Below are 27,847 nucleotides of genomic sequence, written 5' to 3' on the forward strand. Positions count from 1 at the left end.
AGTAACTTTAGTTAATTAAACTTTGACCTGTTCCAATGCAGTGTTTGTCAATTAATATTGTGTTATTATCTGTATATAATAATTCCCAAAGAATAACAGGTAACAACTGGTGATTTCCACCTAATTGGGGTCAAGTGTCTCAAAATATATTATGGGAATCATTTCACGTTAAGAACGTTTCATTTTAAATATTTAAATAATTTAGAGCTAATGCTTATCATTTTCAAGGTTATTTATATATGGTACAATGATTAGAGAAGCTCCCAGAATAGCCCCTGATAGCATTAGAGTGGTGTCCCAGCTGGGTCGCAATGTCTTTTTAAGGAAATCGGCAGCAGGGCTATCAGTTGCACCTCCAGTTATGTGCCACATGGTGACTGTCAGTCAAGCCTGGTACAGAGTATTTTTAGAGTCTGACATTTCTGTTACATGTCTCATCTGATGTTAACAGTTTTGGATAGTTTTCATACAATATGAAAACTATCGATGTGATGAAGGCTATAATTGATTGATATGGCAATGTCTTAGTTAATTGTTGAGCCAATGTATACTTTCTGAACAGTATATACTGTGGCCATTGTTTAATGATTTGTCCTGCCATTGAGATCACAAAAAAGACTATGGAGATTTCTAGAGGTCAAGTATTTCAAAGTTGTACTTTCTGGAGTAATATATATTCAGATGCTTAAGAACAATTGTTATCTGCTAGCTTCATATATGTTCCATTCAATGGAAGGTGTGATTTTGTGTTTCATTAAGGCCTAAGGAATCTACATTAGGAACACTTGCTCTTTCCATAACAAAGACTGACCAGGTGAATCCAGGTGAACGCTATGAGCCCTTATTGATGTCACTTGTTAAATCCACTTCAATCAGTGTATATAAAGGAGTTAAAGAAGGATTTTTAAGCCTTGAGACAATTGAGACATGGAGTGTGCATGTGTGCCATTCAGAAGGTGAATGGGCAAGACAAAAGATTTAAGGGCCTTTGAACGAGGTATGGTAGTTGGTGCCAGGCGCACCGGTTTGAGTGTTTCAAGAACTGCATTGCTGCTGAGTTTTTCACGCTCAACAGTTTCCCATGTGTATCAAGAATGGTCCACCCCCCAAAGGACATCCAACTTGACACAACTCTGGGAAGCATTGGAGTCTACATGAAGTCTACATGGACCTTTCGACACCTTGTAGAGTCCATGCCCCTTTGAATTGAGATTGTTCTAAGGGCAAAAGAGGTGCATCTCAATATTAGGAAGGTGTTCCTAATGTAATGTACAGTCAGTGTATATTCAATGTGCGTATGTATCTAAGGATTTAAGGTAATGTGATACAATAGTGCTTAATGGCTCATATGTTTGGTTGAATAATGTATGTCAGTATAATTCTGGATTCTAGGCCTGTACTGGATTGAAAGTACAGGCCTACTGAGTTTAAGCTGTTCTCTCTATAGGCCTAAACAAGTTCTACAAATGTAAAGCTTTAACCTTACAGTGTTTTGAACAATGGAAATAGTTGGATAAGACACATCACCTTTATAAATTCATGACTGGTTTATTAATACTTGATTACAAAACCTCATGTTGATAGCTTATCCAGCCATTGTTTAAAGATGAATTCATGGATTGTGTTGTATCTGTAACTGTAATGGCAACGGCAGACATTTTAGGACTTTAACATACGCCCAGTCAAGGGATATGTTTTGTTTAGCAGCCCTAGTGTAACTGTAGGCCTAATGGCTGACATTTTTAGACTTAAACATCAAGGGACGTCAATGGATATGTCCTGGTCAGTTGGAGTTATAAAGCATCTATTACACATCAAATCAAATCAAATGTATTTATATAGCCCTTCGTACATCAGCTGATATCTCAAAGTGCTGTACAGAAACCCAACCTAAATCCCCAAACAGCAAGCAATGCAGGTGTAGAAGCACTAATACACATGTATTAGTTACCTTTGGTAACATTTACCTTACCCTAAGTACAGTGTACTTACAGTGTAACATTGAGTAATTACAGTACTTGTTACACTGTACTTACAGGAATACTTGTTTTTAAATGTGTAATTTTATTGGACCTTTATTTAACTACGCAAGCCAGTTAAGAACAAATTCTTATTTACAATGATGGCCTACCCCAGTTGTTACTGTCTTGTCTGTGAGCTGTCACAGGGAGCTGTGGCCCTGGTGTTTGGCTTAACACCCAGACCCCATGGAGCCTCTGATAGCTCAAGTGACAGGACGCAGTAAGCCAGGTGCTGGATATGACACGTCATTAGACTCTCACTGGCAAAAAATAGGCTCTGTGTTCATTTGATGTATGTATTTTTTCTGCAGATGTAAAATATGTCAAATAAAAAAATCATCTTCATTGGTTAGGTGATGTGACACAAGTGACATAAGACTCTCAAAGGATAAAAATAGAGTTTAAATGTAGAATATGATTTGTGCCATAAAACTATTGTAAAAGATGTAAAAGAAAGGTAGATTCTTTTTCATTGGTTTGGTGATGTGACACAAGCAGTGTGAGTTTCCCAGCCAGCAATTGAGCCTGGTCCTAGAATGAAAGGCCCATTCAATGGAGAATCTCCATTGTGCAATGCTTTTTAGTTCTGGAATAGGCGTTGTCAGTGTCTGGGAAACCTGCCCTCTGTGGCTAAAATAAACTCAGAGTTTAAATGTGTGGGTATGCTTTGTTTAGGGATTTTACCATACAACTACTGTAAAAGATCAAATCAAAGATGTATGGTGTATGAGAGGTTTGGTGATGTTCTGCTCTGTTGTGTCTCTTAGGGTGCCGTCCACAATGTCTACACAGGCGCCAACATTTACACAGCCGCTGCAAAGCGTTGTGGCACTAGAGGGTAGTGCTGCAACGTTTGAAGCACAAGTTAGTGGTAAGGAGATATTTTATGTTCCTTTTAAACTGTACCTCATAGATAGAGCTGACTGTCCAAACATAGATATAAATATGTTGAATCATTGATGTAAAACCCCATACAGATATAAAGCCTTTGCGCAGCAACATTTTATGAAGTGATTACACAAGTAATAAGTACCCAATTATAGGTTGGTTTCCCAGACACAGATTAAGCCGAATCCTAGAGTAAAAAGCTTTTGTAATGGATAATCTCCATTTAAAATGCTTTTTAGTTCTGGATCTAGGCTTATTCTGTGTCTGGGAAGCCTGCCCTATGTGATATTGCTGGCCTTTTCTCAACTTTGCTCTGAATTGTAACTGCTTGCTATGAGTTTAAAATCATCACCAAATTCATCACCATCATCACCAGCTCTGCTGTGCTGACTAGAACATTGACTTGATCTAAAGGTTCTCCAGTTCCTGAGGTGAGCTGGTTCCGTGATGGCCAGGTTCTTTCCGCTGCCGCTCTGCCCGGCGCACAGATCTCGTTCAGCGATGGCCGCGCTGTTCTGATGATCCCTGCTGTGACAGCCGCACACAGTGGAAGATTTTCTGTCAGAGCCACCAATGGTGCTGGACAAGCCACTAGCACCGCTGAACTTCTTGTTACAGGTGAGAGAACCAGAGTTGATAAAACAGTGGTGTTTGCATTGTTTGAGGTTGTTCTAGCTAGCCAATGCTTTGGCTTGCAGTTTTACACAGTGTCCTGCATCATACTAAAGAGTCATCATAGATAACATAGATAACATAGTATTCATTAATAAAGTTCTAGAAGCAGCCTCTCCCATTGAAGTGACTGACCACAAGTACTGTAGGCCGCATGCCCCTTCATTAATAGCTACTTCTGTCTTTGCTGACTTGCTCAATTAACAGCACTTCATTTCAGTGATGAGAGTGATAGCTGCTGCGGTGTTTACATTTTACACATCCAATAATAAGAATATTGAATTAGGAAACTGCTGTTTGTACCTAAGATGGACAGGTTTTGGAGCTCTGTTTCTAAATGGAGCTATGCTTGTTTGTGTGTGATTTTTTTCAGTTTACGGATTACATATAACATTGGATAAAGTTGTTCTTCAGATTTACCTGCTAGCGAGCACAATCATGATCAATGTACTGTAACTATTCCTAGTGACTAAACTACACCCTCAAGTTAACTTCTTGAGTTGTGCGATCAAAGTGGCACCCAATTTAAATCAATTTCTCCTCATCTTGCCCTCCAGAACCAGCCTGGACTCAGGGGTAGATGTAACATAGGAAATGTGAATCTGAGACACTCAAATTAGTATGATATGTTACGTATGGTATGTATTAATTTGTGGATGTCCATCATCCACTTCGTATATGTTACGAATTACAATTTGTATGATATGTTACAAATTCCTATTTATTCTGACTAACGTTAACTAGGCTAGGGGTTAAGGTTAGGGTTAAGCTTAGGGGTTAACCTGTAGTGACGCCCAGCCCGTGATCGGGACCGTTATCATCATCTGACACGAATTAGCATAACGCAACGGACATAAATGTTCCTAGAAAATATTCATATTCATGAAAATCACAAGTGAAATATATTGGAACACAGCTTAGCCTTTTGATAATCACCCTGTCATCTCAGATTTTCAAAATATGCTTTACAGCCAACGCTAGACAAGCATTTGTGTAAGTTTATCATAGCCTAGCATAGCATTATACCTTGCTAGCAGCAGGCAAACTTGTCACGGAAATCAGAAAAGCAATCAAATTAAATTGTTTACCTTTGATGAACTTCGGATGTTTTCACTCACGAGACTCCCAGGTTGACAGCCAAAGTTCCTTTTTTACCAAAATATTATTTTTGTAGGCGAAATAGCTCCGTTTGTTCTTCACGTTTGGCTGAGAAATCGCCCGGAAATTGCAGTCACCACAACGCCGAAAAATATTCAAAATTAGCTCCATAATATCGACAGAAACATGGCAAACGTTGTTTAGAATCCATCCTCAAGGTGTTTTTAATATCTATTAATATCTATTCGATAATATATCAGCCGGGACAATTCATTTTTCACTCTGACCGATTGGAGTAATGGCTACCTCTGTATTTTACACGAGAATCTCTCTCGGAGCCACCATATGACCACTTACGCAATGTGGCTGCCTACGGATATTCCTCAACAGAAATGCGTAAAACTACGTCACAATGCTGTAGACACCTTGGGGAATACGTAGAAAGCGTAAGCTCGTTGATGGTACATTCACAGCTGAATAGGGAGTCATTGGAACGCAGCGCTTTCAAAACCTGGGGCACTTCCGGATTGGATTTTTCTCAGGCTTCCGCCTGCAACATCAGTTCTGTTATACTCACAGACAATATCTTTACAGTTTTGGAAGCATCTTTTCCTGACAAAATGTCCCGTTTAAAACGGGAACGTTTTTTTTTCCAAAAATGAAAATACTGCCCCCGAACACCAAGAGGTTATTAACCTCTTAGAGGAAGGGTTACCTAACATGCTAAATGTTGCTAAGTAGCTAAAAATGTGTATGTATAGTTTCAAAGTTGCTAAAATTCTAAAGGTGTCCTTGATGTGATTTGGACACGCAACCTCTGGGTTGCTTGACGTCCACGTTATACGCCCATCCGTTGTTCAGTTTTAGGTTTAAATAACTTCTGTCTTTTGAAACTATACCAAATGTAACAAATTGTACTATATACTATATGAGAGTCACAGAACTACTTTTACTATGTTGCGTCTAGTCTTTGAGACCAGGCTGCCAGAACTTGCAATCTCTTATCCATGCTAAACATGGATTGCGTTATAAACAATTAGCCTATTAGACACATAATATTTGACACAAAGCAAATGTATTTGTAAACACGTTTAAAGTAAAAATGTCTAGTGCTTCAATTGACCCCGGGCATTGGGGCAAATGTAACCATCAGACCATTTGGATTCAAATTTATATAACGATCCAAAGATCTTCTGTAAAGACCTATTCATGGTATATGAATAGATAGATGTAAGTTTAGATAGATAAGAGTAGATAGATTAAGTTTCATATTTAAAAAGGTCTCTGGATAGACCGAATGAAAAAATACTTACGTTTGCCCCCGATCTCCCCAAGCCAATGGATCTCAGTGCTGCTCAAGTTGAGTTCACTTCCACCGATTTTCCTTTGATTTATTTTTTGCCATCAAATGTATTTTTCCATTTCCATTTATTATTACAGTGGAGACTGCGCCGCCCAACTTTATTCAGAGACTTCAGAGTTTGACCGTGAGACAAAGAAGCCAAGTGAGACTGGATGTTCGTGTGACAGGAATCCCTACACCTGTGGTAAAGTTCTACAGAGAGGGAGCCGAGATACAGAGCTCCGCTGACTTTCAGATTGTTCAAGAAGGAGACCTTTACAGTTTGTTGATTGCCGAAGCCTTCCCAGAGGATTCTGGAACTTACTCTGTAAATGCTTCAAACAGCAGCGGACGGGCTACCTCCACTGCTGAACTGCTGGTTCAAGGTGAGAAAGTTGATTTGTGATTAGAATGGTGTTTTGGGCGTTTGGAATCCAACATTGTAACAGCCTTCTCACAGTTAGGCTTTCATAAAAGTGAAGTTACAAGAATTCCTGTTTCAATTATTTATCGAGCATTTCCTTAATGTTTTGTGGACAGAAAATAGCATTTATCTAGCCTAGCGGTGACCTAGCCTTCAATGAGCCAGTCTGTCTCAATACATTAAAACTGAATGGAAACTGTTATTTTTTTAAATATTTTTTAAAATATTTTTTGAATGGAAACTGTTATAGGCCCAGTGAATTCTATATTGACATGTTGCCTGAACTGAATTTGAACAACAGTTTTGAATTCACAACTTGTCATCATGTTCAATAATTTGGTGAGAAATGCATCTTTATATTTGTTTCTGTCCAGGTGAAGAAGCTGTGCCTGCCAAGAAGACTAAAACCGTAATTTCATCTTCCTCTCAGAGGTCCTCCTCTCAGAGTCGCCAGACCAGAGTTGAGACAAGGGTAAATATACATTAAATATGATCTAAAATTACTTGTGATAACCTAACCCTATAAGGTCACTAAGTAGACTCGACTACAACACCTTCTGTTTAATGAGGGGAAGGACCACAACCTTAAAGCCTGGCCTAGAATGTTCCCTGCACAGATCACTAGATAAGGCAGTCTCAGAAAAAGCAAAAAGGCAATTTTATTACAGCATTTAAATAGTTTCACAAGGGTTAGGAAATGTATGACATTGTTTAATATGCAAGATACTCAATCCTACCTAGCCGACCAGCTGACAGTCTCTGCACTGCATCCCCGGGGAGCTGGAGTCCGCTCCCAACATGTCGTCCCCGCCCCACCACGGGCACCTGCAGGGAAGATGGGGATGTGAAAAAGAGGAGGAAGCAAGCAAATTCCCCCCCCCCAAAACACTACAAACCAAGAGTATTTAAACATTTGAATATGCACAAAATCATATCACTACAAAAACACCTAGTGAAGAATTGACTCACCAAAATGGAAGCAGTGCACTGAGAGCTGGAACGTCACTCCAGCTTTCCCTCCCAAGACACAGTGCGTGCCGGACACTCCAAGAGATTAGTGCAGAGGAGCGAGAGCTCCGATAGACAAAATCTAACAGTACTTTGTTGATGCTCTCGTAGCCAACATTCTGGGCAGCGCCGTTAATTTGAGCATAGAACATATATACAATTCAATCATACATCTAACAATGTTTCTCTATATGAATACTCTAAAGGAAAGGGTGGTTGGTAGGCGTTTTGCAAGCGCTGTACATGCGCCTGTACTGGTTCCCTTTCCACCGACCATCTTATTGGACTTCAGTTATGAGACAAGTTAAGGCCTGGTCCCAGATCTGACGATTCCCTGGCATACCCTTAACTGTAGAGCTCCACACACAACACAGCAACGTGTTACATCTCCAACCAAAGCAGAAATGCATCTATCTATCTATCTATCTATCTATCTATCTATCTATCTATCTATCTATCTATCTATCTATCTATCTATCTATCTATCTATCTATCTGGTAACTGCCAAAATAATGGAATTACTGGACTAAATTAGGGATACAAAGTATATTGAAAGCAGGTGCTTCCACACAGCTGTGGGTCCTGAGTTAATTAGGAAATTAACATCCCGTCAGGGTCATGTGTAAAAATGCTGGGCAGGCCATTATTTTAGCTACCATGGCTATGCCCCCCATAGGATGACAATGCCCCCATCCACAGGGTATGAGTGGTCACTGAATGGTTTGATAAGCATGAAAGCTTTGTAAAACATTTGCCATGACCGTCTCAGTGACCAGATCTCAACCCAACTGAACACTTATGGGAGATTTTGGAGCTCCACTTGAGCGTTTTCTACCACCATCAACAAAGGACCAAATGATGGAATTTCACGTGGAAGAATGGAGTTGCGTCCCTCCAAAAGAGTTCCAGACACTTCTAGAATCTATGCCAAGGTGCATTGAAGCTGTTCTGGCTCATCATGGCCCAGCGCCCTATTAAGACACTTTCTGTTGGTGTTTCCTTTATTTTGGCAATTGGAAATTGTATCTGTCTGTCTATTGAAGCTATCAGTCAGATAAATCCACTTTTATTTCAGTAAAACACTAACCTTTAATGTTGTTGTTTTATTTTCAGAGTATGGAGGCTCATTTTGAATCCTCATCCATGCAAATGCATGTTGAAGGTGGTGGAGTGAGCCATCTAGCACACAAGACCCCACCACGTGTGCCCCCTAAGCCAACCTCAACCTCCAAGTCCCCAACACCATCATCTCTTGCAGCCAGAGTTGCAGGGGGACGTCATCAGTCACCATCACCTGTGAGGCATGTCAAGGCGCCCACTCCGGCCCCTGTTAGGTACTTTTTTAAATTTCAATCTTACATTAAGGAAGTGTAGAGAGTTCAACAATATTCCACACATATAATACAGACAGATAGTTCACCTCAATCTCCATAGGGAATAAGACCATGTTATTTTATAATACAGAAATGACCAGGTATTTAGGCTCCCTAGAAGTGACCTGGTAAAACAATAAACATATTAATTACTTGTCTATTTACACTACAAAACACCATTTGGTACCAGGTAATATACAAATCATGAACATTTTTTACATTGATATTTTCTCTCTCTTTGTTTAACGCAGGTCAGTATCCCCCACTTCTAGACTGTCTGTGTCCCCAATCAGACCAGTCAAATCTCCACTGACCACACGCAAACAGGTAGCCCATGGTCCTGATGTCCTCCCACCATGGAAGCAGGGAGACTTTGTTGAAGGGTCCAGCAGCTATTCCAGCAGCATGACTTCCAGTGCCACCCATGCCCAGGCCTCCATGTCTGCCACCCATGCCCAGGCCTCCATGTCTGCCACCCATGCCCAGGCCTCCATGTCTGCCACCCAGGTTCACATGGAGCAGCGCTGGGAGGGCTCTTATGGATTGCAAACGGCTGGATCCGCTGTATCTGGTGTCGCTGTGAGAGAGGTAAGGAAATTCTTATTTCTTAGGGGCCACTCTCTCAACTCTTTCTGTGGCAGAGCCATCTTGTGGCTGATCACTGAATGTCCATGAGGTGGTAAGGGTTTTAAGATTGTGAACTTATTTGATTTGCTGATTCGCTCTCTTTTTGAGGCCTAAATGAGTTTGAATATTCTGTCCAATGAACGTTTGACTACCTGGATGTATTTTGGGATCTAACATGGCTCATTAGGATAGGTTGCCTGAATTTAGAAAGGCATGAAAGCTATTTAAGATTGCATCTCTTATCAATAATATGATAATGACCTTTGAAGCTATTATCAATAAAACTTCTGATTGGATCCTAAGTTAACACTACTAATGTATGCTAGGAGGTGCAGCATGAGGTGGACGATAAAAGCATTGCTGTAGCTACTGTGGTAGCAGCTGTGGACCAGGCTCGCAGCCGCAAGTCTGCTGGTTTTACACCAGAGCCGGTGCCGGTGGTGACAGCCAGTGCAGAGACACAGAGCACCTCTAGCACCTCTACTGCTGTGTTAATGTCCACAACAAGGGAACAGGTAGTTCATTATTTAATGAAGTGCAAACCCTGTCGTCCTTCCCTTCACTTCCATTATTTATTTATTTCCCTTTTTTCTGTCATCACACTCCCACTCTTGTAGACCCCCCTCACGCTTAACAATATTATCCCTGGTAAAAATAGACCATTTTCCATTTTAAATTGTTGTCATTTCAGCGTACCCACATATTCGACCTCACAACCATCTGTGATTTTGTCACATTCCCTATGGTTTATTTTTCACATTCCCACGGACGTTGTTGAGCCCCCCCATAGTGTCGATATGTGTTATTCATATTCTCATTATTTATTCACCGAATATATTACTCTCCTTCCCATGGCTATGTTTATCATATAGATCATGCCAGAGTCTATAGCTGTTGAACCAGCTATAGAGACACACACTGATGACACTGTGGTACAGAACAGAGAGATTGGAATCTCTACTGTTACATGTATGATGACAACCAAGGAGCAGGTAGCTTAAAGATGGCGCTTAATGTTTTGTTTACTACTCTGAGCACTTTCCCAAATCACTCACCTCACCTATACTGTATGTAAGCACTATTTAAGTTGAAATCACTACACAGGTCCCATTTTCTACATGATATTATCACTATATTTAGGTGCCGATACGATATGTATTGCGATTCTCACTATTCTAAATGTATGCGATTCGACACTTTGATTTCATTGCGATTTGATATTCCAAACATATTGCTCTCTATATGTCTGCTGCAGAGACGAGAAGCATGAGAAAATGAGTTTAGATCATTAATGGAAGTAAAAGTGCTGATAAACATATTGGCTCACTATTTAAAAAGAACATGGAGAAAAAGCTATAGGATGCCGCTAGCCGACTAGCGCTAGCTAATGCTACCTAGCAAAAAAATATATATGATAATAAAATGATACATATATATATATATTTTTTTTTACAAATCAAAAAATAATATTGTAACTGTATTGACTTTTTTCTCCATCACTACGATTTAAGAGGAAAATTAGTTCCCAAGTCGATTGAGCAAATATTCTTGGTATTTCAATTAGTCAACTGCATGTTCATTTTCACTATTGCACAACCAATTCAACGAAACTAACATGATTCCATGCATTAATGATGACATGTTATTACCAGGTAATGCACACTAAACTTGTTTTGTATCCACGGGTGTGTTTTTCCTGTTTGTCATCGTAATGTGAATCTGATTGCTGTCATAGTGACTGCTGCCATGGATGCTATGTATGATATCTATGTGCTGTATATATGACATTGATTGCTTGTTGTCTCAAAGGTTGAGGGTGGGAAAAAAGCAGAGGCAAAGGCTACAGTGGTTGCTGCTGTCGACCTAGCACGTGTTCGGAAGCCTTTGCATGCTGAGGGGGGTCATGCTGAAGAGGAAACCATACAATCTGATTTAAAACAGCAGATGATGATGGCTACCACTGAGCAACAAGTCACAGTGAAAACTGAGGCTGCAACTGTGCCAATGGTGCAAATACCAATAATACCACCACCATCAATTCAAACAACATCTGATGAGCAGAGTATTCATGTTACCCAGGTTTGCTATCTTTTTAAATATAAAAAGATGCTGCATTTTCTCTGATAGGTTTCTCAGAAGTTCTGCATTGAGTTGACCTTTCCTTACTCTATCACACTTTGTTGGTTACTTTAGATACAAAGAAGTAGAGAAACTACTACCGCCCACATGGAAACTGCCCTCGCACCATCCCCAATTCCACATTTCACAGTTTCAAAAGTTACTGTTCCTAAACCTGACCATAGCTATGAGGTAAGCATAGGACATGTCAGGCAAGCAGTGGGACACACGTTTTAATGCCTCAGTTAAATTGCTAAAGTAATAATCAATAATCAATCACATTGCTGGCCTCTCTGGACATACCATAAAAAAATCACTCTTAGAAATCAACTATTTAGCTTAGCAAGTATTTCCTAAAAACTAATGCTCACTTAATCCGTATACATCGTCATCCATTCCATTATATTTTTGAGTCACAGCCTTAATATTTCTAAACAAAGCAGACAATATCATAATAGGTTTTTCTGATTCGTGATGATAATGCTATTCTCCTTGGGTTGGTCAGGTTTCGATAGCAGGTTCTGCTATTGCCACACTGCAGAAAGAGTTATCCTCTACCTCTGCACATGCTGCTCAAAAGATCATCAAGCCAGTCAAGCCTCCATCTCCTAGTCTCCACCGTAAGGTTGTGGACGTGATGCCAGCGCCAACCAAGTCTCCGTTTAAGGATCTCTCCGAGAGATATAAGACTCATTTCGACACTCAGTTACAGACTCAGATAGGCGCTACGTTTACAGGGGAAACGGAGCAAATGTATAAGGATTTGGAAACAAAGGTTTGTAGTCCAGAGTGTTGTGCCCTCTAAAATAACATTGTGTGGAGTCTCACCTCACTGAGTGGTATTAGCACACCTTCTCTTCACCATAACGCCGAAGCCTCGCCACGTTATCTTTGTTTCAGCACCCATCTGCATCACAAAGAAAGCCCACCTTGCTATCCTCTTCCTCTTTTCTTCTTCCCTTCTTCATATCTGTTCCCAGCCTGTGTCACAACCCGTCTTTGTCTTTTCAGGATTCACTCTTATCTTGCTTCCATTTTATTCATCTTTCACTACTCCTAAAGTCAAGTTCAGAAACTGTACTGTATGCCCCTCTTTGTGACCTATATGCATTTTCCATAGATCGTTGAGACTGCAGCAGTTCCAGCCCCAGCAGAAGAGCCAGTTGTGCCACCTACTCTTGTAGCTGTAAGTATTTCTCTTGTGGATGTATGTCAGGTCATATAAGTTATTGTTGTCTATTCAGGCGTCCTTTCCATCCATCTTTTTCTAAATGTCAACATGTCAGTAAAACTATTGTATTTTGTTTTCAGGGCTTAAAGAACCTGACTGTGACTGAGGGTGAGTCTGTGACTCTGGAATGCCAGATCTCTGGTCAACCTACCCCTGGCATCATGTGGTTCAGGGAGGACTACAGAATTGAAAGCTCCATTGACTTCCAGATCACTTATGAGAGTAAATGTGCCCGTCTGGTCATCCGCGAGGCCTTCGCAGAAGACAGCGGTCGCTTCACTTGCACTGCTACTAGCAATGCTGGAACTATCAGCACATCCTGTTACCTGCTTGTCAAAGGTAAACAGACAGTTTAGTTTTGAACATTTCTGTCTACAAAACTACGTACTGTTGAGGTGTAATACTGTACTGCCGAATGATTTATTGGTTTATGAATGTGCTAATACTTGTACACATTTCTTCCTTCTAGTAACCGAGGAGATTGAGACCCGGGAAGAGATGACACAACAAGGCACTGTCACTGTATTTGACCTTACTACTCAAGAGAAACTGTGAGTGCTAACTATTTTATACCACTACATTTGGAATCTCTTGACATGTACAGTTATGAGTCATGCCATTTATTGACAAGGTAACATAATGATTCTATGACACTTATCAGACATTATGAAACCATTCGCCAGCAAGTCATGCTGAATCTTCCCTGACTGAGTTTTGCGAATGTGGATGAAAAAATTGGAGTTGTTTGATATTACATTTACCCTAATTGATGTATATTTCTAATGCCCTTCAAACAGTTTTACTATTCAAGCAAAGGAGGAGACCATGTCGGAGGTGAGCTCTGCCATTGCCACCGCAGGTTCACCAGTGGATACTGCAGATGCCGTCGCTCCCTTCTTTGTCAAGAGCCCAACTGTACAGAAGTTGGTGGAGGGCGGACGTGTTGTCTTTGAGTGCCAGATCGGAGGCAGCCCCAAGCCACACATGTTCTGGAAGAAGAGTGGAGTGCCCCTTACTACAGGATACAGGTAGCCTACTTGTGATACATTTTCAATTCATCTCTATTTTGCATTTGTAAGACTGTGTTGATCATTCATTGTAATGTTTAAAATGTAACTTATTCACCCATTAGATATAAAGTCCACTACGATAAGGAAAGTGGAGTGTGTAAATTGGAGATCTCCATGACATTTGCTGATGATGCTGGAGAGTACTCCGTCTTTGCCAGGAACCCGCTTGGAGAAGCCTCTGCCTCAGCTGGACTGCTGGAGGAAGGTCAGTTGCTTTAATCAAAATGTTGTTTAATCTCATGGACTACAAACTATGCTCAGTTAGCATTGCTTCCTAAATGGCACCCTATTCCCTACATACAGTAGTGCACTACTTTTGTCCAGAGCCCTATGGCCTTTGGAAGAAAGTAGTGCACTATGTAGGGAATAGGGTGCCATTTGGGACAATCCTTGGCTTTATTTGGGTCCGTGAAATCAGACCATAATGTCTTAACTTTTGTTTACACATTGTATATTTTGTTTACAGGGGAATATGAAGAATACATGAAGAAACATGAAATGACATATAAGAGTGAAGTAATTACAACGGTGCAGATGGATGTACCCCCTGTTGTTGTGAGCGAATATGACGACGACCAGATGTATAGGCAGAGGAGAATGACACAGCAAGCACAAACACAAAGCTTTGTTTCAACACAGGTATGTGGACGAAAAGAAACACGTTACTTATACAATGCAGAACTTATTTTGCTGATACCTGTTTTATTGAGGAAGGTTTTATTGGCTGTGATATGTGGTTGTTTAATTCGCTCTGGATAAGAACATCTACTAAATGACTCAAATGTAAATGTAGTTATTGTGATGTTATGACATTTGATTTGTTCTCAGCCACCTGTTATGAAACAAGACAACAGCATGCTTTATTCCAATGTGTTTTTTTGTACAGGAACTCCAGATTTCTTCCTTTGAGGAGAGGATTATCCACGAGATTGAGACCCGCATCCTGCAAATTACCTACCAACAGATTGTGACTGAGGATCGGGAAGAGATGGTGACTTGTGCAGATCGTGAGGCTTTACAGTCAGCCTTTGCAACTCCAGTTAAAAACTACAGGATCATAGAAGGAATGGGTGTTACTTTCCACTGCAAAATGGCAGGAACTCCACTGCCCAAGGTAGTAAAGAAACCATGCATTTGTATTTTGCATTGAGTTGAATATAACATGTAGTATATATTCATCAAACGTTTCTTGTATTTCAAAAGATTGCATGGTACAAAGATGGAAAGCGTATCCATCATGGTGGCCGTTACCAGATGGAGAGTCTTCATGATGGTAGAGCCAGCCTGCGTCTTCCTGTGGTGCTGCCAGAGGATGAGGGTGTTTACACAGCATTAGCCAGCAACATGAAGGGCAACTCTGTGAGCTCAGGGAAACTGTATGTGGAACCCACTGCCATTGCAGGAGCTCAGCGTTACACGCCTGAACCTCAGGCAATGCAGAGAATTAGGTGAGATTTTTATTACCAAATGTAACAGGGTTATTACCAGATTTGAATGTATATTTGTTTAACATAGCCATCATAAAAACTTCCCACGTATCACTGAATTTGGTATTTATTTGCTCAGGTCCCAGTCCCCAAGATCTCTGAGTCGCTCTCCCGGACGCTCTACTAGTCGCTCTCCTGCCCGCTCTCCTGGTCGCAGGCTTGATGACACTGATGAGAGTCAGCTGGAGAGACTGTACAAGCCTGTGTTTGTCTTGAAGCCACAGTCATTCAAGTGCGCTGAAGGGCAGACTGCCAGATTTGACCTGAAAGTAGTTGGTAGACCCATGCCTGACACTTTCTGGTTCCACAATGGTAAGTGATGTGAAAACATGTTCTCTTCTCTCAACTAGTTTTATGAAAATCACACATTTATTCCTCTATTTGTGTTCTTCTTTTCAGGGCAACAAGTTGTCAATGATTACACCCACAAGATAGTGGTGAAGGAAGATGGAACTCAGTCACTGATTGTGGTTCCAGCCATGCCCCATGACTCTGGAGAATGGACGGTCGTTGCTCAAAACAGAGCTGGGAAAAGCTCTGTGTCCATGACACTTACAGTTGATGGTAAGATCTTTGTCTTCTATATCATTCCTCATTTAAAGCTCAAATTAATTGTCACTTTGTATCGATACGTCATATACCATTGTTGACTGATAGCATTGTCCTTGTATATGTTTCTCCATTTACAGCCAAAGAAAATTTGATCAGACCCCAGTTTATTGAGAAGCTGAGGAATGTCAGTGTCAAGAAAGGCACTCTGGTTGAGTTGGCAGTCAAAGCCATCGGAAACCCCCTGCCTGACATTGTATGGCTGAAAAACAGCGACATCATCTCCCCACAGAAGCACCCAAATATCAAGTATGTGTTTTGCCCCACCTTCTATCTCAATCTGCACATGCCTATGATATACATCAAGTGCACCAAATACTCCTGCAGTCGTTAAGATATGTATATTTGTTTTATTTCACATGGTTGTACTTAATGCTGATTTACTAACGACAATGTCTTTTGTAGGATCGAGGGCATCAAGGGAGAAGCCAAATTCCACATCCCACAGTCAGTGAGCTCTGATAGTGCCTGGTACACAGCCACAGCCATTAACAAAGCTGGAAGAGATACCACTCGCTGCAGGGTCAACATTGAGGTAGATGCTGCTGAACCTGCGCCAGAGAGGAGACTCATTATAACCAAAGGAACCTACAAGGCCAAGGACATAGCAGCTCCAGAGTTGGAACCCTTGCATCTCCGTTATGGTCAAGAGCAGTGGGAGGAGGATGACCTATATGACAAGGACAAGCAGCAGAAACCACAGTTCAAGAAGAAACTAACTTCTGTCAGGTTGAAGCGTTTTGGCCCAGTCCATTTTGAATGCAGACTGACCCCAATTGGTGATCCCACTATGGTGGTTGAGTGGTTGCATGATGGCAAACCCCTGGCAGCTGCTAACAGATTGCGCATGGTTAATGAATTTGGCTACTGTAGTCTTGACTTTGAAGTTGCCTATGCCAGAGATAGTGGTGTCATCACCTGCAGAGCCACTAACAAGTTTGGAGTTGATCAGACCTCAGCTACACTGATTGTAAAGGATGAGAAGAGCCTTGTTGAGGAGACACAGTTACCTGAGGGCAGGAGGGAAATACACAGAATTGATGAGATGGAGCGCATGGCACACGAGGGAGGGCCTTCTGGAGTCACTGGGGATGAGTATTCAGAGAAGTCAAAGCCTGAAATTGTCCTTCTTCCTGAACCAGCAAGAGTGCTGGAAGGTGACATTGCAAGATTCCGTTGCAGAGTTATTGGCTATCCTACGCCTAAGGTTAACTGGTACCTCAACGGACAGCTCATTCGCAAGAGCAAGAGAATGAGGCTTCGCTATGATGGCATTTACTATCTTGAGATTATAGATATCAAGTCATACGATGCAGGAGATGTGAAAGTGGTAGCAGAGAACCCAGAGGGCACAGCTGAGCATCTGGTGAAGCTCGAGATCACACAGAGAGAGGACTTCAGATCCATCCTCCGTCGCGTCCCTGAACCAAAGGCACATGACACTACTGAACATGGGAGAGTTAGCTTTGAAGTTGTGAAGGTTGACAGACCAGCTGATGCCCAGCCAAAGGAAGTTGTCAAACTGAGGAAGACTGAAAGAGTCATCCATGAGAAGTCCACAGAGGAGACAGATGAGTTGAAGAGCAAATTTAAGCGCAGGACAGAGGAAGGTTATTATGAAGCCATCACTGCTGTGGAGCTCAAGTCCAAAAGGAAGGATGAGTCCTATGAGGATATGCTTAGGAAGAGGAAGGAAGAACTGCTTCATCACATGAAAGAGTTGACTGAGGCTGAGAAGAAGAAAGAGATGGAGGAGGGTCAACTCACCATACCCACAATCAAACCAGAGAGAATACAGCTCTCTCCCAGCATGGAAGCTCCAAAGATCTTGGAACGCATTGCTAGCCAGACCGTGTCTCAGACCGAGGAAGTTCGCTTCAGAGTCAGAGTTGTCGGCAAACCAGAACCTGAGTGCCAGTGGTTCAAGAATGGAATTCTGCTGGAGAAGACCGATCGAATTTACTGGTATTGGCCTGAAGACCACGTGTGTGAATTAGTGGTCAGAGATGTCACAGCAGAAGACTCTGCTAGCATCATGGTCAAAGCCATGAACATTGCTGGAGAGACATCAAGCCATGCATTCCTGCTGGTACAAGGTAAATGATCTATTTATTATCTATTTCAATGCTTTTATTCTACAAATAGTTAAAGGTCTAATGCAGCCGTTTTTATCTCAATATAAAATAATTGTTGGTTGTCAATTAAGTACCTTACTGTGCTTTGTTTTCAATTTCAACAAGAACTTTGCTAGGACAGTCTTGGAGTGTCTGAGTAGGGAGGGGAAAAATGAAAACAAGTTGTTAATTGTAGAGGTTTTGAACTCTTCTTGGTCTATTATCTAATTTATCGCCTGGTGATGTCACCAGGTGCCATCCCACCAAAACAGGCTGAAATTTCAGGCAGTCTTTTCAAACAGCTCTTAAACTGAAAGGGCATTATCATTTTCACAATTTCACAGTATTATTCCAACCTCATATTGTGGAAATACAGTGCATTTGGGAAAGTATTCAGACCCTTGACTTTTTCCACATTTTGTTACATTACAGCCTTAGTCTAAAATTGATTAAATTCTTTGTTTTCCTCATCAATCTACAAACAATACCCCATAATGACAGAGCAAAAACAGGTTTTTAGACATTTTTGCAAATGTATTAAAACCAAAAAATGGAAATATTACATGTACATAACTATTCAGACCCTTTACTCAGTACTTTGTTGAAGCACCTTTGGCAGCGATTACAGCCTCAAGTCTTCTTGGGTATGACGCTACAAGCTTGGCACACCTGTATTTGGGGAGTTTCTCCCAGTCTTCTCTGCAGATTCTCTCAAGTTCTGTCAGGTTGGATGGGGAGTGTCGCTGCACAGCTATTTTCAGGTCTTTCCAGAGATGTTTGATCAGGTTCAAGTCCGGGCTATGGCTGGGCCACTCAAGGACATTCAAAGACTTGTCCCAAAGCCATTTCTGCGTTGTCTTAGCCATGTGCTTAGGGTCATTGCCCTGTTAGAAGGTGAACCTTCGCCCCAGTCTGAGGTCCTGAGAGCTCTGGAGCAGGTTTTCATCAAGGAGCTCTTTGTACTTTGCTCCATTCACCTTTCCCTTGATCCTGGCTAGTCTCCCAGTCCCTGCCGCTGAAAAACAACCCCACAGCATGATGCTACCACCACCATGCTTCACCATAGGGATGGTGCCAGGTTTCCTCCAGATGTGTCACTTGGCATTCAGGCAAAAGAGTTCAATCTTGGTTTTCTCAGACCCAGAGAATCTAGTTTCTTGTGGTCTGAGTCCTTTAGGTGCCTTTTGGCAAATTCCAAGCGGTCTGTCATGTGCCTTTTTACTGCAGAGTGGCTTCCGTCTCTCCACTCTACCATAAAGACCTGATTGGTGGAGTGCTGCAGAGATGGTTGTCCTTCTGGAAGGTTCTACCATCTCCACAGAGGAACTCTGCTAGAGCTCCAGAGGTCCTCTGTGGAGATGGTAGAATCTTCCAGAAGGACAACAATCTCTGCAGCACTCCACCAATCCGGCCTTTATGGTAGAGTGGACAGACGGAAGCCACTCCGCAGTAAACCAAGGCCCTTCTCCCCCGATTGCTCAGTTAAGCCGGGTGGCCAGCTTTAGAAAGAGTCTTGGTGGTTCCAAACTTATTCCATTTAGGAATGATGGAGGCCACTGTGTTCTTGGGGACCTTCAATGCTATAAGAAATGTTTGGTATCCTTCCCCAGATCTGTGCCTCGACACAATTCTGTCTTGGAGCTCTACAGACAATTCATTTGACCTCATGGCTTGGTTTTTGCTCTGACATTCATTGTCAACTGTGGGACCTTATATCGACAGGTGTCATGTCCAAATCATGTCCAATCAATTGAATTTACCACTGGTAATCAAGTTGTAGAAACATCTAAAGGATGATCAATGGAAACAGGATGCACTTGAGCTCAATTTCGAGTCTCATATCAAAGGGTCTGAATACTTACGTATATAAGGTATTTGTGTTTTTTATTTTTAATATATTTGCAAACATTTCTAAAAACCTTTTTTCGCTTTGTCATTATGGAGTACTTTGTTTAGATTGATGAGGATTTAAAATATATATATATTTTAGAATAAAGCTGTAACGTAACAACATGTCTAAAAAGTCAAGGGGTCAGAATACTTTCCGAATGCACTGCATATATAAAACAGGTATAAATCAAGTTTTTGGCAGCCCTGGGCCTTGTATGCAATTTTACATTGAGAACTGTAATAAATATGTGTATTCCCTTTGTTTTACTTTAGCCATTACAGTTAATAGCTTTACTCAACAACTAGAGGATGTGGAAGCGAAAGAGAAGGACACCATGGCGACCTTTGAGTGTGAAACAAATGAGCCTTTCGTTAAAGTCAAATGGATGAAGAACAATTCTGAGATTTTCTCTGGAGACAAATACAGGATGCACTCAGACAGAAAGGTTCATTTCCTTTCTGTACTGACCATCAACATGAAGGACGATGCAGACTACAGTTGTGTTGTTGTTGAAGATGACCACATCAGGACCACTGCCCGACTCAATGTGGAAGGTTGGCAGTTTTTCTTACTATTTTACTATATCCCTGACAATTATTTTCAACTGTGAAAATAGTGAATTTGGAATACAAACAGTAACTCTGAAACAGTTATACTTAGCAATGTCTCATTGTGCAGGTGCTTCACTGTCAATTGTGAAGAGGCTGGAGAACATTGAAGTGCCTGAGACCTACTCTGGGGAGTTTGAGGTTGAATTATCTCGAGAGGATGCTGAAGGTACATGGTATTTCAATGACAAGGAAATCACTCCCAGCAGCAAATATGTTACCTCCTCCCGCCGTGGACGCCATACCTTGTCTGTCAAAGACATCAAGAAAGAAGATCAGGGAAAATATACATTCAAAATTGCTGATATGCAGACCAGTGCCTCCCTGAAGATGAAACGTGAGTTGTGACTGGTATTGGTGTTGTTAGCCTGTTCTCTTCCAATCCATTTCAAGACAACTATTACTGTTGAAAAAGTGGGATGAACTGCGCAATAATATCAATGTATTTTCCTTCAGTGCGCCCTGTGACACTGATGCAACCCCTCACTGACCTGACAATCTGCGAGGGTGACATCGCTCAATTAGAAGTGCGATTCTCTCAGGAAAACGTTGAGGGAACATGGATGAAGAATGGCCAAGCAATCTCCGCCACAGATCGCATCCACATCGTTATCGACAAACAGGTCCACAAGCTGCTTGTTGAAAACGTGAGCAGAGATGATGCTGCAACATACTCCTTCGTTGTCCCAGCTCAGGACATCTCCACCTCTGGGAAGTTGAACATTCAAAGTAAGTCACCTTTATCAGTCTGACTATATTCATATTGGTATAGTTCTATTGTGAATCATCAGGTGTTTAAAAAAAAATGTCTCTGTGTTTTACAGCGATTGATATTTTGAGCCCACTCACTGATATTACCTCAGTTGAGGGCACCAAGGCTGTTATGGAGGCTAAAATCTCTGCTGCTGATGTTACCTCTGTGAAATGGTACCACAATGACAAACTTGTGATGCCCAGTGAGAGAATCCAGATGCTTGCAAAGGGATCCAAACAGCGCCTGGTGTTCCACAGGACCTTTGCCTCTGATGAAGGAACCTACAAACTATGTGTTGGCAAAGCTGACTCTAGCTGTAAACTGACTATTGAAAGTAAGTTGTTTTTAACGATTGTGTTAGATGTTGATTCAAACTACATTGATACAGACCCTATTCAATATATTTTGTTATTTTACAGAAATTCACATCACCAAGCATATGGAGGATCAAGTTTGCACAGAGACCCAGAATATAACATTTAAAGTTGAGGTTTCCCACCCTGGCATTGCCGCTGTGTGGACCTTCAAGAAACAACCACTCAAAGCTGGTCCAAAGCATAAGATTGAGGCCAAGGGCAAAAATTACAGCCTGAGTGTCATTAATACCATGAAGGATGAAGAGGGAGAATACGCATTCGCTGCTGGGGAACAGACATCCAGCGCAAAGCTTACTGTGTCAGGTATGTTTAACATCTTCATGATTTCTGACATAAACTCCTTCAGAAAAAAATGTAGATTTCATGAATTGATAGACATTTTCACTAACCTGACTCGAAGGTGTTTGCTGAGTAAAATCGGATTGGTTTCTTATTGGTTCCTTATTTTCCTCATATACCATATTAAAGCTGTGTCTCCACCATCCACTACCCTTTCACTACCCTTTTTTACCAGTAATCTAAAGGAAAACATGTCTCCATGTTCCCAGGTGGTGCCATAAACAGACCACTCCAGGACGTGACTGTGGCTGAGTCTCAGACAGCTGAGCTGGAGTGTGAGGTGGCCAACCCAACTGCTGAGGGCAAGTGGCTCAAGGATGGACAACCCGTGAACTTCAGTGACAATGTCAACCATATGAACAATGGAGCTGTCAGACGTCTTGTTATTACCATAACCAGACCCAATGACATCGGTGAATACACTTACCAGGTCGCAAACTCCAAGACAACAGCCAACCTGAGAGTTGAGGGTGGGTGTTAAATCCTGAGTGTAAATTGTTGTTTATTTTAAACTGGTGTTAGCATTAATAAATGCCTATTATGTGATTGTTATATGACTGCTGAAATGTGATGTTTATGTTTGATTTCATAGCTGTGAAAGTCAAGAAGACACTGAAGAACCAAACTGTTACTGAGACACAGGAGGCAGAGTTCAGTCTGGAGCTCACCCACAAGAATGTGAAGGGCTCACAATGGATTAAGAATGGTGTAGAGATCAACCCAAGTGAGAAATATGAAATCACAACTGATGGCCTGGTCCACACCTTGAAGATCAAGAACTGTGACACACGCGATGAATCAGTTTATGGATTCAAACTTGGGAAACTATCTGCTAATGCTAGATTGAACGTTGAGAGTAAGTGCATATTTTAACTTTCACAAATCGATTTATGCGATCAAGTATACAAATGTATGTATACTTGAAATGTTTCTACTTACCCTTTGAGGTTTTTGACTCTCATCAATCTCTTTTTCAGCAATCAAGATTGTGAAGAAGCCTAAAGATGTGACATCACTATTGGATGCCACTGCCTCTTTTGAGCTGAGTCTGTCCCATGATGACATCCCTATCAAATGGATGTTCAATAACAAGGAGCTTAAACCAAGTGAAAACGTCAAAATACTGTCTGAGAGAAAAGCTCACAAGCTGACCATCCAGAATGTGAAGACTGACGACCATGGAGAGTACACGGCTGTAGTTGGAAACCTGCAATGCAGCGCATCTTTATATGTTGAAGGTCGGTATGGAGTTTGACGAATAGACTAGAGTACTGGATACATGATTGCTGAATACTTAGTTGATACCTTTTACTTAAATTAAGATTGTATGTGATTCTTCCAGCTCTGCGTGTCACAAAACCCATCAAGAACATTGAAGTCCCAGAGACCCATGTGGCCACTTTTGAATGTGAAGTTTCACACTTCAATGTCCCGTCCACTTGGCTGAAAAATGGAGTGGAGATAGAAATGAGTGAAAAGTTCAGGATTGTGGTGCAGGGCAAGCTTCACCAGCTCAAGATCATGAACACTAGCAGAGAAGATTCTGCAGAATACACGTTTGTCTGTGGAAATGACAGAGTCTCTGCCACTTTGACCGTCAATGGTAAGTTTACTCTTCATTATCAATGAAGTAATCCCTAGTCATATTATTGTCAGAATGTATCGTAACATTTTCCTTTTTTTACCTTAGCCATTTTGATCACCAACATGCTGAAAGACCTCAATGCACAGGAGAAAGACACCATCACATTTGAAGTGAATGTCAACTATGAGGGCATCACCTACAAGTGGCTCAAGAATGGTGTTGAGATTCCCTCCACAGACAGATGCCAGAGCCGCACCAAACAGCTAACTCACTCGCTCACCATCCGAAATGTTCATTTTGGTGATAGTGCAGAGTACAAGTTTGTGGCTGGTTCTGCTGCGTCAGCAGCAAAGCTTTATGTTGATGGTATGTTCTTATTTTTCTTCCATTTTCCAAAAAAAGGTTTTCCTGTATATTTCACAATCTAAGGTTTTGTTTCTGTGCTTTGTGTTTTAGCTCGCGTTATTGAATTCACCAAGCATATCAAAGATATCAAGATTACAGAGAAGAAGAGGGCCACATTTGAATGTGAGATCTCTGAGCCTAATGTTCAGGTGATGTGGATGAAAGATGGACAAGAGCTGGGCATTTCCGAAAGGTACATCTTATTACCAGTAATATTAGACCTGGTGAAGATACTAATGGGTATCATAATAAACTAATCTTAGCTATTCATCTGTGTCTAACTGTTATTTCTAAATGCCTTGACAGATACACCGTATCCACCGAGAAATTCCTGCACCGTCTAATGATCCAGTCAGTCCGCATGTCTGATGCCGGAGAATATTCTGTCGTCGCTGGTGCAAGCGTGTCAAAGGCTTATCTCACCGTGGAGGGCAAAGATGTCCGCATTACAGAGCCTGCTGAGAAGAAAATGACGGTGAATATGAATTTGATACATTTTTATTTACAGAAAAAAAACACTTTTAATTATCATTTTAAAGATGATTAATATCATGATTTATTTCTAGGTGGTTGAGAAACAAAGAACGACGTTTGAGTTTGAAGTCAATGAGGATGACATTGAAGGTCGCTGGCTGAGGAACGGTGTTGAGCTCCAGTTTTCCGTTGAGCAGAGGTTTAGTTATGTTTGCATTAGAAAGCTCCATCGTCTGACCATCACTGAGACCTACAGAAGTGATGCAGGAGAATACACCTTCATCGCTGGCAGGAACAGGACCGTTGTGACACTTCATGTCAACAGTAAGTCAAACTTCATGGTATTGGTTTTATAGGAAAATATATTTAATTGCCCTACAGTATATCTGTGTAAAAGTTACAGTAATAACTGCAGTTACGTGTCCTTGCCTGTAGAGGGCATTGCATTGCCCTCCTACGAGAGTAGCAGCATAGTAGGTATGGACTATGCTGATAAGAGGATACAGTATGTCATTCTTTAATAGCTGGATTCAAAGTAATGACGACAATGGTTGTTCCTCAGTGTTGCATCTTTCTTCATCACATTTTTCTTTTCATTTAGTCCCTGAGCCACCTCAGATCATTAACCACATGCAGCCCCTGTCTGTGGAGGCCGGCAAACCTGCTCGCTTCTCTGTGGAAGTGACTGGCGTCCCCCAGCCCCAGGTGTTTTGGTACAAGAACTCCCAGGCTCTCTCCCCAGGCTTCAAGTGCAAGTTTTTGCGTGATGGGAATGAACACTGTCTGCTACTCATTGAAGTGTTCCCAGAGGATGCAGCGGTCTACAACTGTGAGGCCAAGAATGAAGGTGGTGTTGCCACCAGTTCAGCTGCACTGAATGTCGAAGGTAACCATTACATTTTTGTGTGATAATAATGCCAAGTCAACAGAAATTATGACATAACAGAAGAACAATTGTTGTCAAAAACTAGTTGTAAAAGTACACCATTCTTACAAATGTTATGCATTCCATATATAATTATTGTATTGGACCAACCTTTTTATAGTGTTAAGATGACCATGCTGTTTCTGTTAAGTCGCCGAAGATATTACCTCACAAATAAAGAACTGAAATGGTTTATTCATATAAGAAAGTAGCAAATTATTTTTCATTTCAGTTTCAGAAGTTGTTTCTCCTGACACTGGAGCTCCTCTGTCCCCACCTACCATCATCTCACCAATCAGCAACACCTCAACCACTGAGGGAGAGTCAGCCAGATTCCAGTGCAAAGTTACTGGAGAAGGTATTTTGCACATTACATTGTTGGGATGAGTTGGAATAAAAACATTTTTTTGTGGGTGTAATGGGTGTAATTGTGGAAGTATACCTTTTGTTATTAGTTGTCCTATTGCATTAGAAGATGAGGCATGTGAACCTCTCCATAACAAACAATGAATTGTATTATAAATCCTTGTTAAAAACATACTGTGATGTTTCAAGCAGAGATCTTCATCAGACAGAGCTAATTTGTCAGACATTCATTTTTAAGAGTATAAATTCAATTTACTTTGTATGTATGTATATTTGCTGACAATTATTATTAATAAATAAATACTAAATTATTCTAAAACGATATATAGTTTTTAAATCCAATCCTCCATTTGTAGCTCTGAAGATGTCCTGGTACCGTGGAGAGAAGGAAATTAAGCAGTCAGACTTCTTCAGGATTTCTACATTTGATGACACCTGCCAGCTTGAGATCAGCAGAGTGTTCTCTGAGGATGAGGGGGAATACACCTGTGTTGCCAGAAACGCAGGAGGAATGGTCACATGCTCTGCACGTTTGAAACTTGATGGTGAGTTTGCATACCTTTCTGTAACCAGATGGTTACCTATACCTGGAATAGATTCCAACTCTACTCTTGCTTATAGCTACACTTGGGTCAGGTAGGCTTCCTGTTTAGATTAAGACACCGTGGAGCTGGCATGAGATATGGCTCGGAAAACTTACCTGAATCCAGGGATGAGAATTTAGTTGTACTCCAAATTGTCCCATTCTCTCAACTGTTAAACCGAGAAGGTTAAACGACTGCTATTTAAACGGCAGTCGTTCAACCTTCTCAGTCTAACAGTTGAGATAATGGGACAATTCTGAGAAGAACGCATTTCTGGATTGAGACACTTTTTCCAAGACATATCTAGAAATATTACCATTTGTAGCCAAAGATAAGTAATTTAGCAGATAAATAACTTCAATATATAATATGATTTTGCAGTATCCTCTTAAATATGTAATTTTTTCTCTATGCACATGACTTTCACTTTCAGAAATATACACACATGGATATGTGTATCTGTGTCCATCCATAAAAATGCTAATACTCAATTAATTGAACGTACTTCCTTTCAGGGCAAAAACAAACTATGGATATTACATCTGATTCTCAAAGGCATGTCTCATCCAGTCTTTCATCAAGCTTCTCAAGTGTAAAGAAGGAGCAAATTGCCCAAAGGCCCACTTTTATTCACCCAATAGAAAGCTGCGTCGTTCAGCATGGTGAAGTGGCCAGGTTTCATGCTTGTGTGTCCAGCATGCCAATGCCAGACATTAGCTGGTATCATAACCATCAGCCAATTAAGCCTATCAAAGATATTGTCTTTCATTTCGATGAGATGACAAACACTGCCACATTAATTATAGTCGATGCATACGCTGAGCATGCTGGACAATACACTTGCAAAGCAACCAATAAAGCCGGAGAGGCCATGTGCACAGCAACCCTTGCAGTAACCAAAGAAGGTAACTCGTTTTTTACCTTGAATTAGCCTTTGATTTTACAACACCGTGTAATTAATCATCTATTAATTTTCACAAAATTCCTTTCTCCAAACGACACCTCTCATTAAACCAACCAAACGACTTTCTTCTTCTTGGGAAAAGCCTTTTTGCTTTCCCATGTTCTATATAGTTTACTAACCTCACAATTTAAAATAGAATAGTATAAATATGTTAGTCACTTTTTTAGTTCTAATCCCTAGATGGGTACATGCAGCTTGAGTAGAACACATTCTCTTCTGGTCATTCTTCTCTGTCACTCCTTGCTCTCCTTGCAGCTTGAGTAGGTAGTACATTCTCCTTTTGTCATTCATCTATCACACTCCTTGCTCTCCTTGCAGCTTGAGTAGGTAGTACATTCTCCTTTTGTCATTCATCTATCACACTCCTTGCTGTCCTTGGTTGTGACATCCCTCTCAGCGATAGCTCTGTGGAATGTGCATGTTGTAGCCTATACCCTCTCCCTATTTGGACTTGTGTCTGACTGTCAAACTTTGCTTTGTTTGTTTATACCCC

General features: G+C 41.1%; 1 protein-coding gene across 1 annotated transcript in view; it reads left to right on the forward strand.

The window, feature by feature from the left end:
* LOC118366639 (titin-like) overlaps positions 1-27,847 on the forward strand; it is a 180,290-nt gene that overhangs the window by 213 nt on the left and 152,230 nt on the right. The window contains exons 2-35 of the mRNA XM_052493512.1: positions 2,789-2,892; positions 3,324-3,527; positions 6,120-6,407; positions 6,820-6,917; positions 8,567-8,787; positions 9,078-9,414; positions 12,692-12,757; positions 12,883-13,141; positions 13,272-13,353; positions 13,600-13,830; positions 13,935-14,077; positions 14,339-14,511; positions 14,759-14,986; positions 15,076-15,320; positions 15,439-15,671; positions 15,759-15,923; positions 16,049-16,217; positions 16,374-18,064; positions 20,246-20,527; positions 20,652-20,918; positions 21,038-21,310; positions 21,406-21,669; positions 21,755-22,015; positions 22,261-22,521; positions 22,644-22,907; positions 23,029-23,289; positions 23,394-23,654; positions 23,742-24,002; positions 24,093-24,234; positions 24,348-24,516; positions 24,608-24,839; positions 25,117-25,401; positions 25,673-25,798; positions 26,163-26,351. Of these exons, the coding sequence (XP_052349472.1) occupies positions 2,802-2,892; positions 3,324-3,527; positions 6,120-6,407; positions 6,820-6,917; positions 8,567-8,787; positions 9,078-9,414; positions 12,692-12,757; positions 12,883-13,141; positions 13,272-13,353; positions 13,600-13,830; positions 13,935-14,077; positions 14,339-14,511; positions 14,759-14,986; positions 15,076-15,320; positions 15,439-15,671; positions 15,759-15,923; positions 16,049-16,217; positions 16,374-18,064; positions 20,246-20,527; positions 20,652-20,918; positions 21,038-21,310; positions 21,406-21,669; positions 21,755-22,015; positions 22,261-22,521; positions 22,644-22,907; positions 23,029-23,289; positions 23,394-23,654; positions 23,742-24,002; positions 24,093-24,234; positions 24,348-24,516; positions 24,608-24,839; positions 25,117-25,401; positions 25,673-25,798; positions 26,163-26,351 (8,722 nt within the window). The 5' untranslated portion in view covers positions 2,789-2,801. The remainder of the gene's footprint in view (positions 1-2,788; positions 2,893-3,323; positions 3,528-6,119; positions 6,408-6,819; positions 6,918-8,566; positions 8,788-9,077; positions 9,415-12,691; positions 12,758-12,882; positions 13,142-13,271; positions 13,354-13,599; positions 13,831-13,934; positions 14,078-14,338; positions 14,512-14,758; positions 14,987-15,075; positions 15,321-15,438; positions 15,672-15,758; positions 15,924-16,048; positions 16,218-16,373; positions 18,065-20,245; positions 20,528-20,651; positions 20,919-21,037; positions 21,311-21,405; positions 21,670-21,754; positions 22,016-22,260; positions 22,522-22,643; positions 22,908-23,028; positions 23,290-23,393; positions 23,655-23,741; positions 24,003-24,092; positions 24,235-24,347; positions 24,517-24,607; positions 24,840-25,116; positions 25,402-25,672; positions 25,799-26,162; positions 26,352-27,847) is intronic.

This window comes from Oncorhynchus keta, chromosome 34 (genome assembly GCF_023373465.1).
Source record: "Oncorhynchus keta strain PuntledgeMale-10-30-2019 chromosome 34, Oket_V2, whole genome shotgun sequence".
Classification (NCBI taxonomy): Eukaryota; Metazoa; Chordata; class Actinopteri; order Salmoniformes; family Salmonidae; genus Oncorhynchus; species Oncorhynchus keta.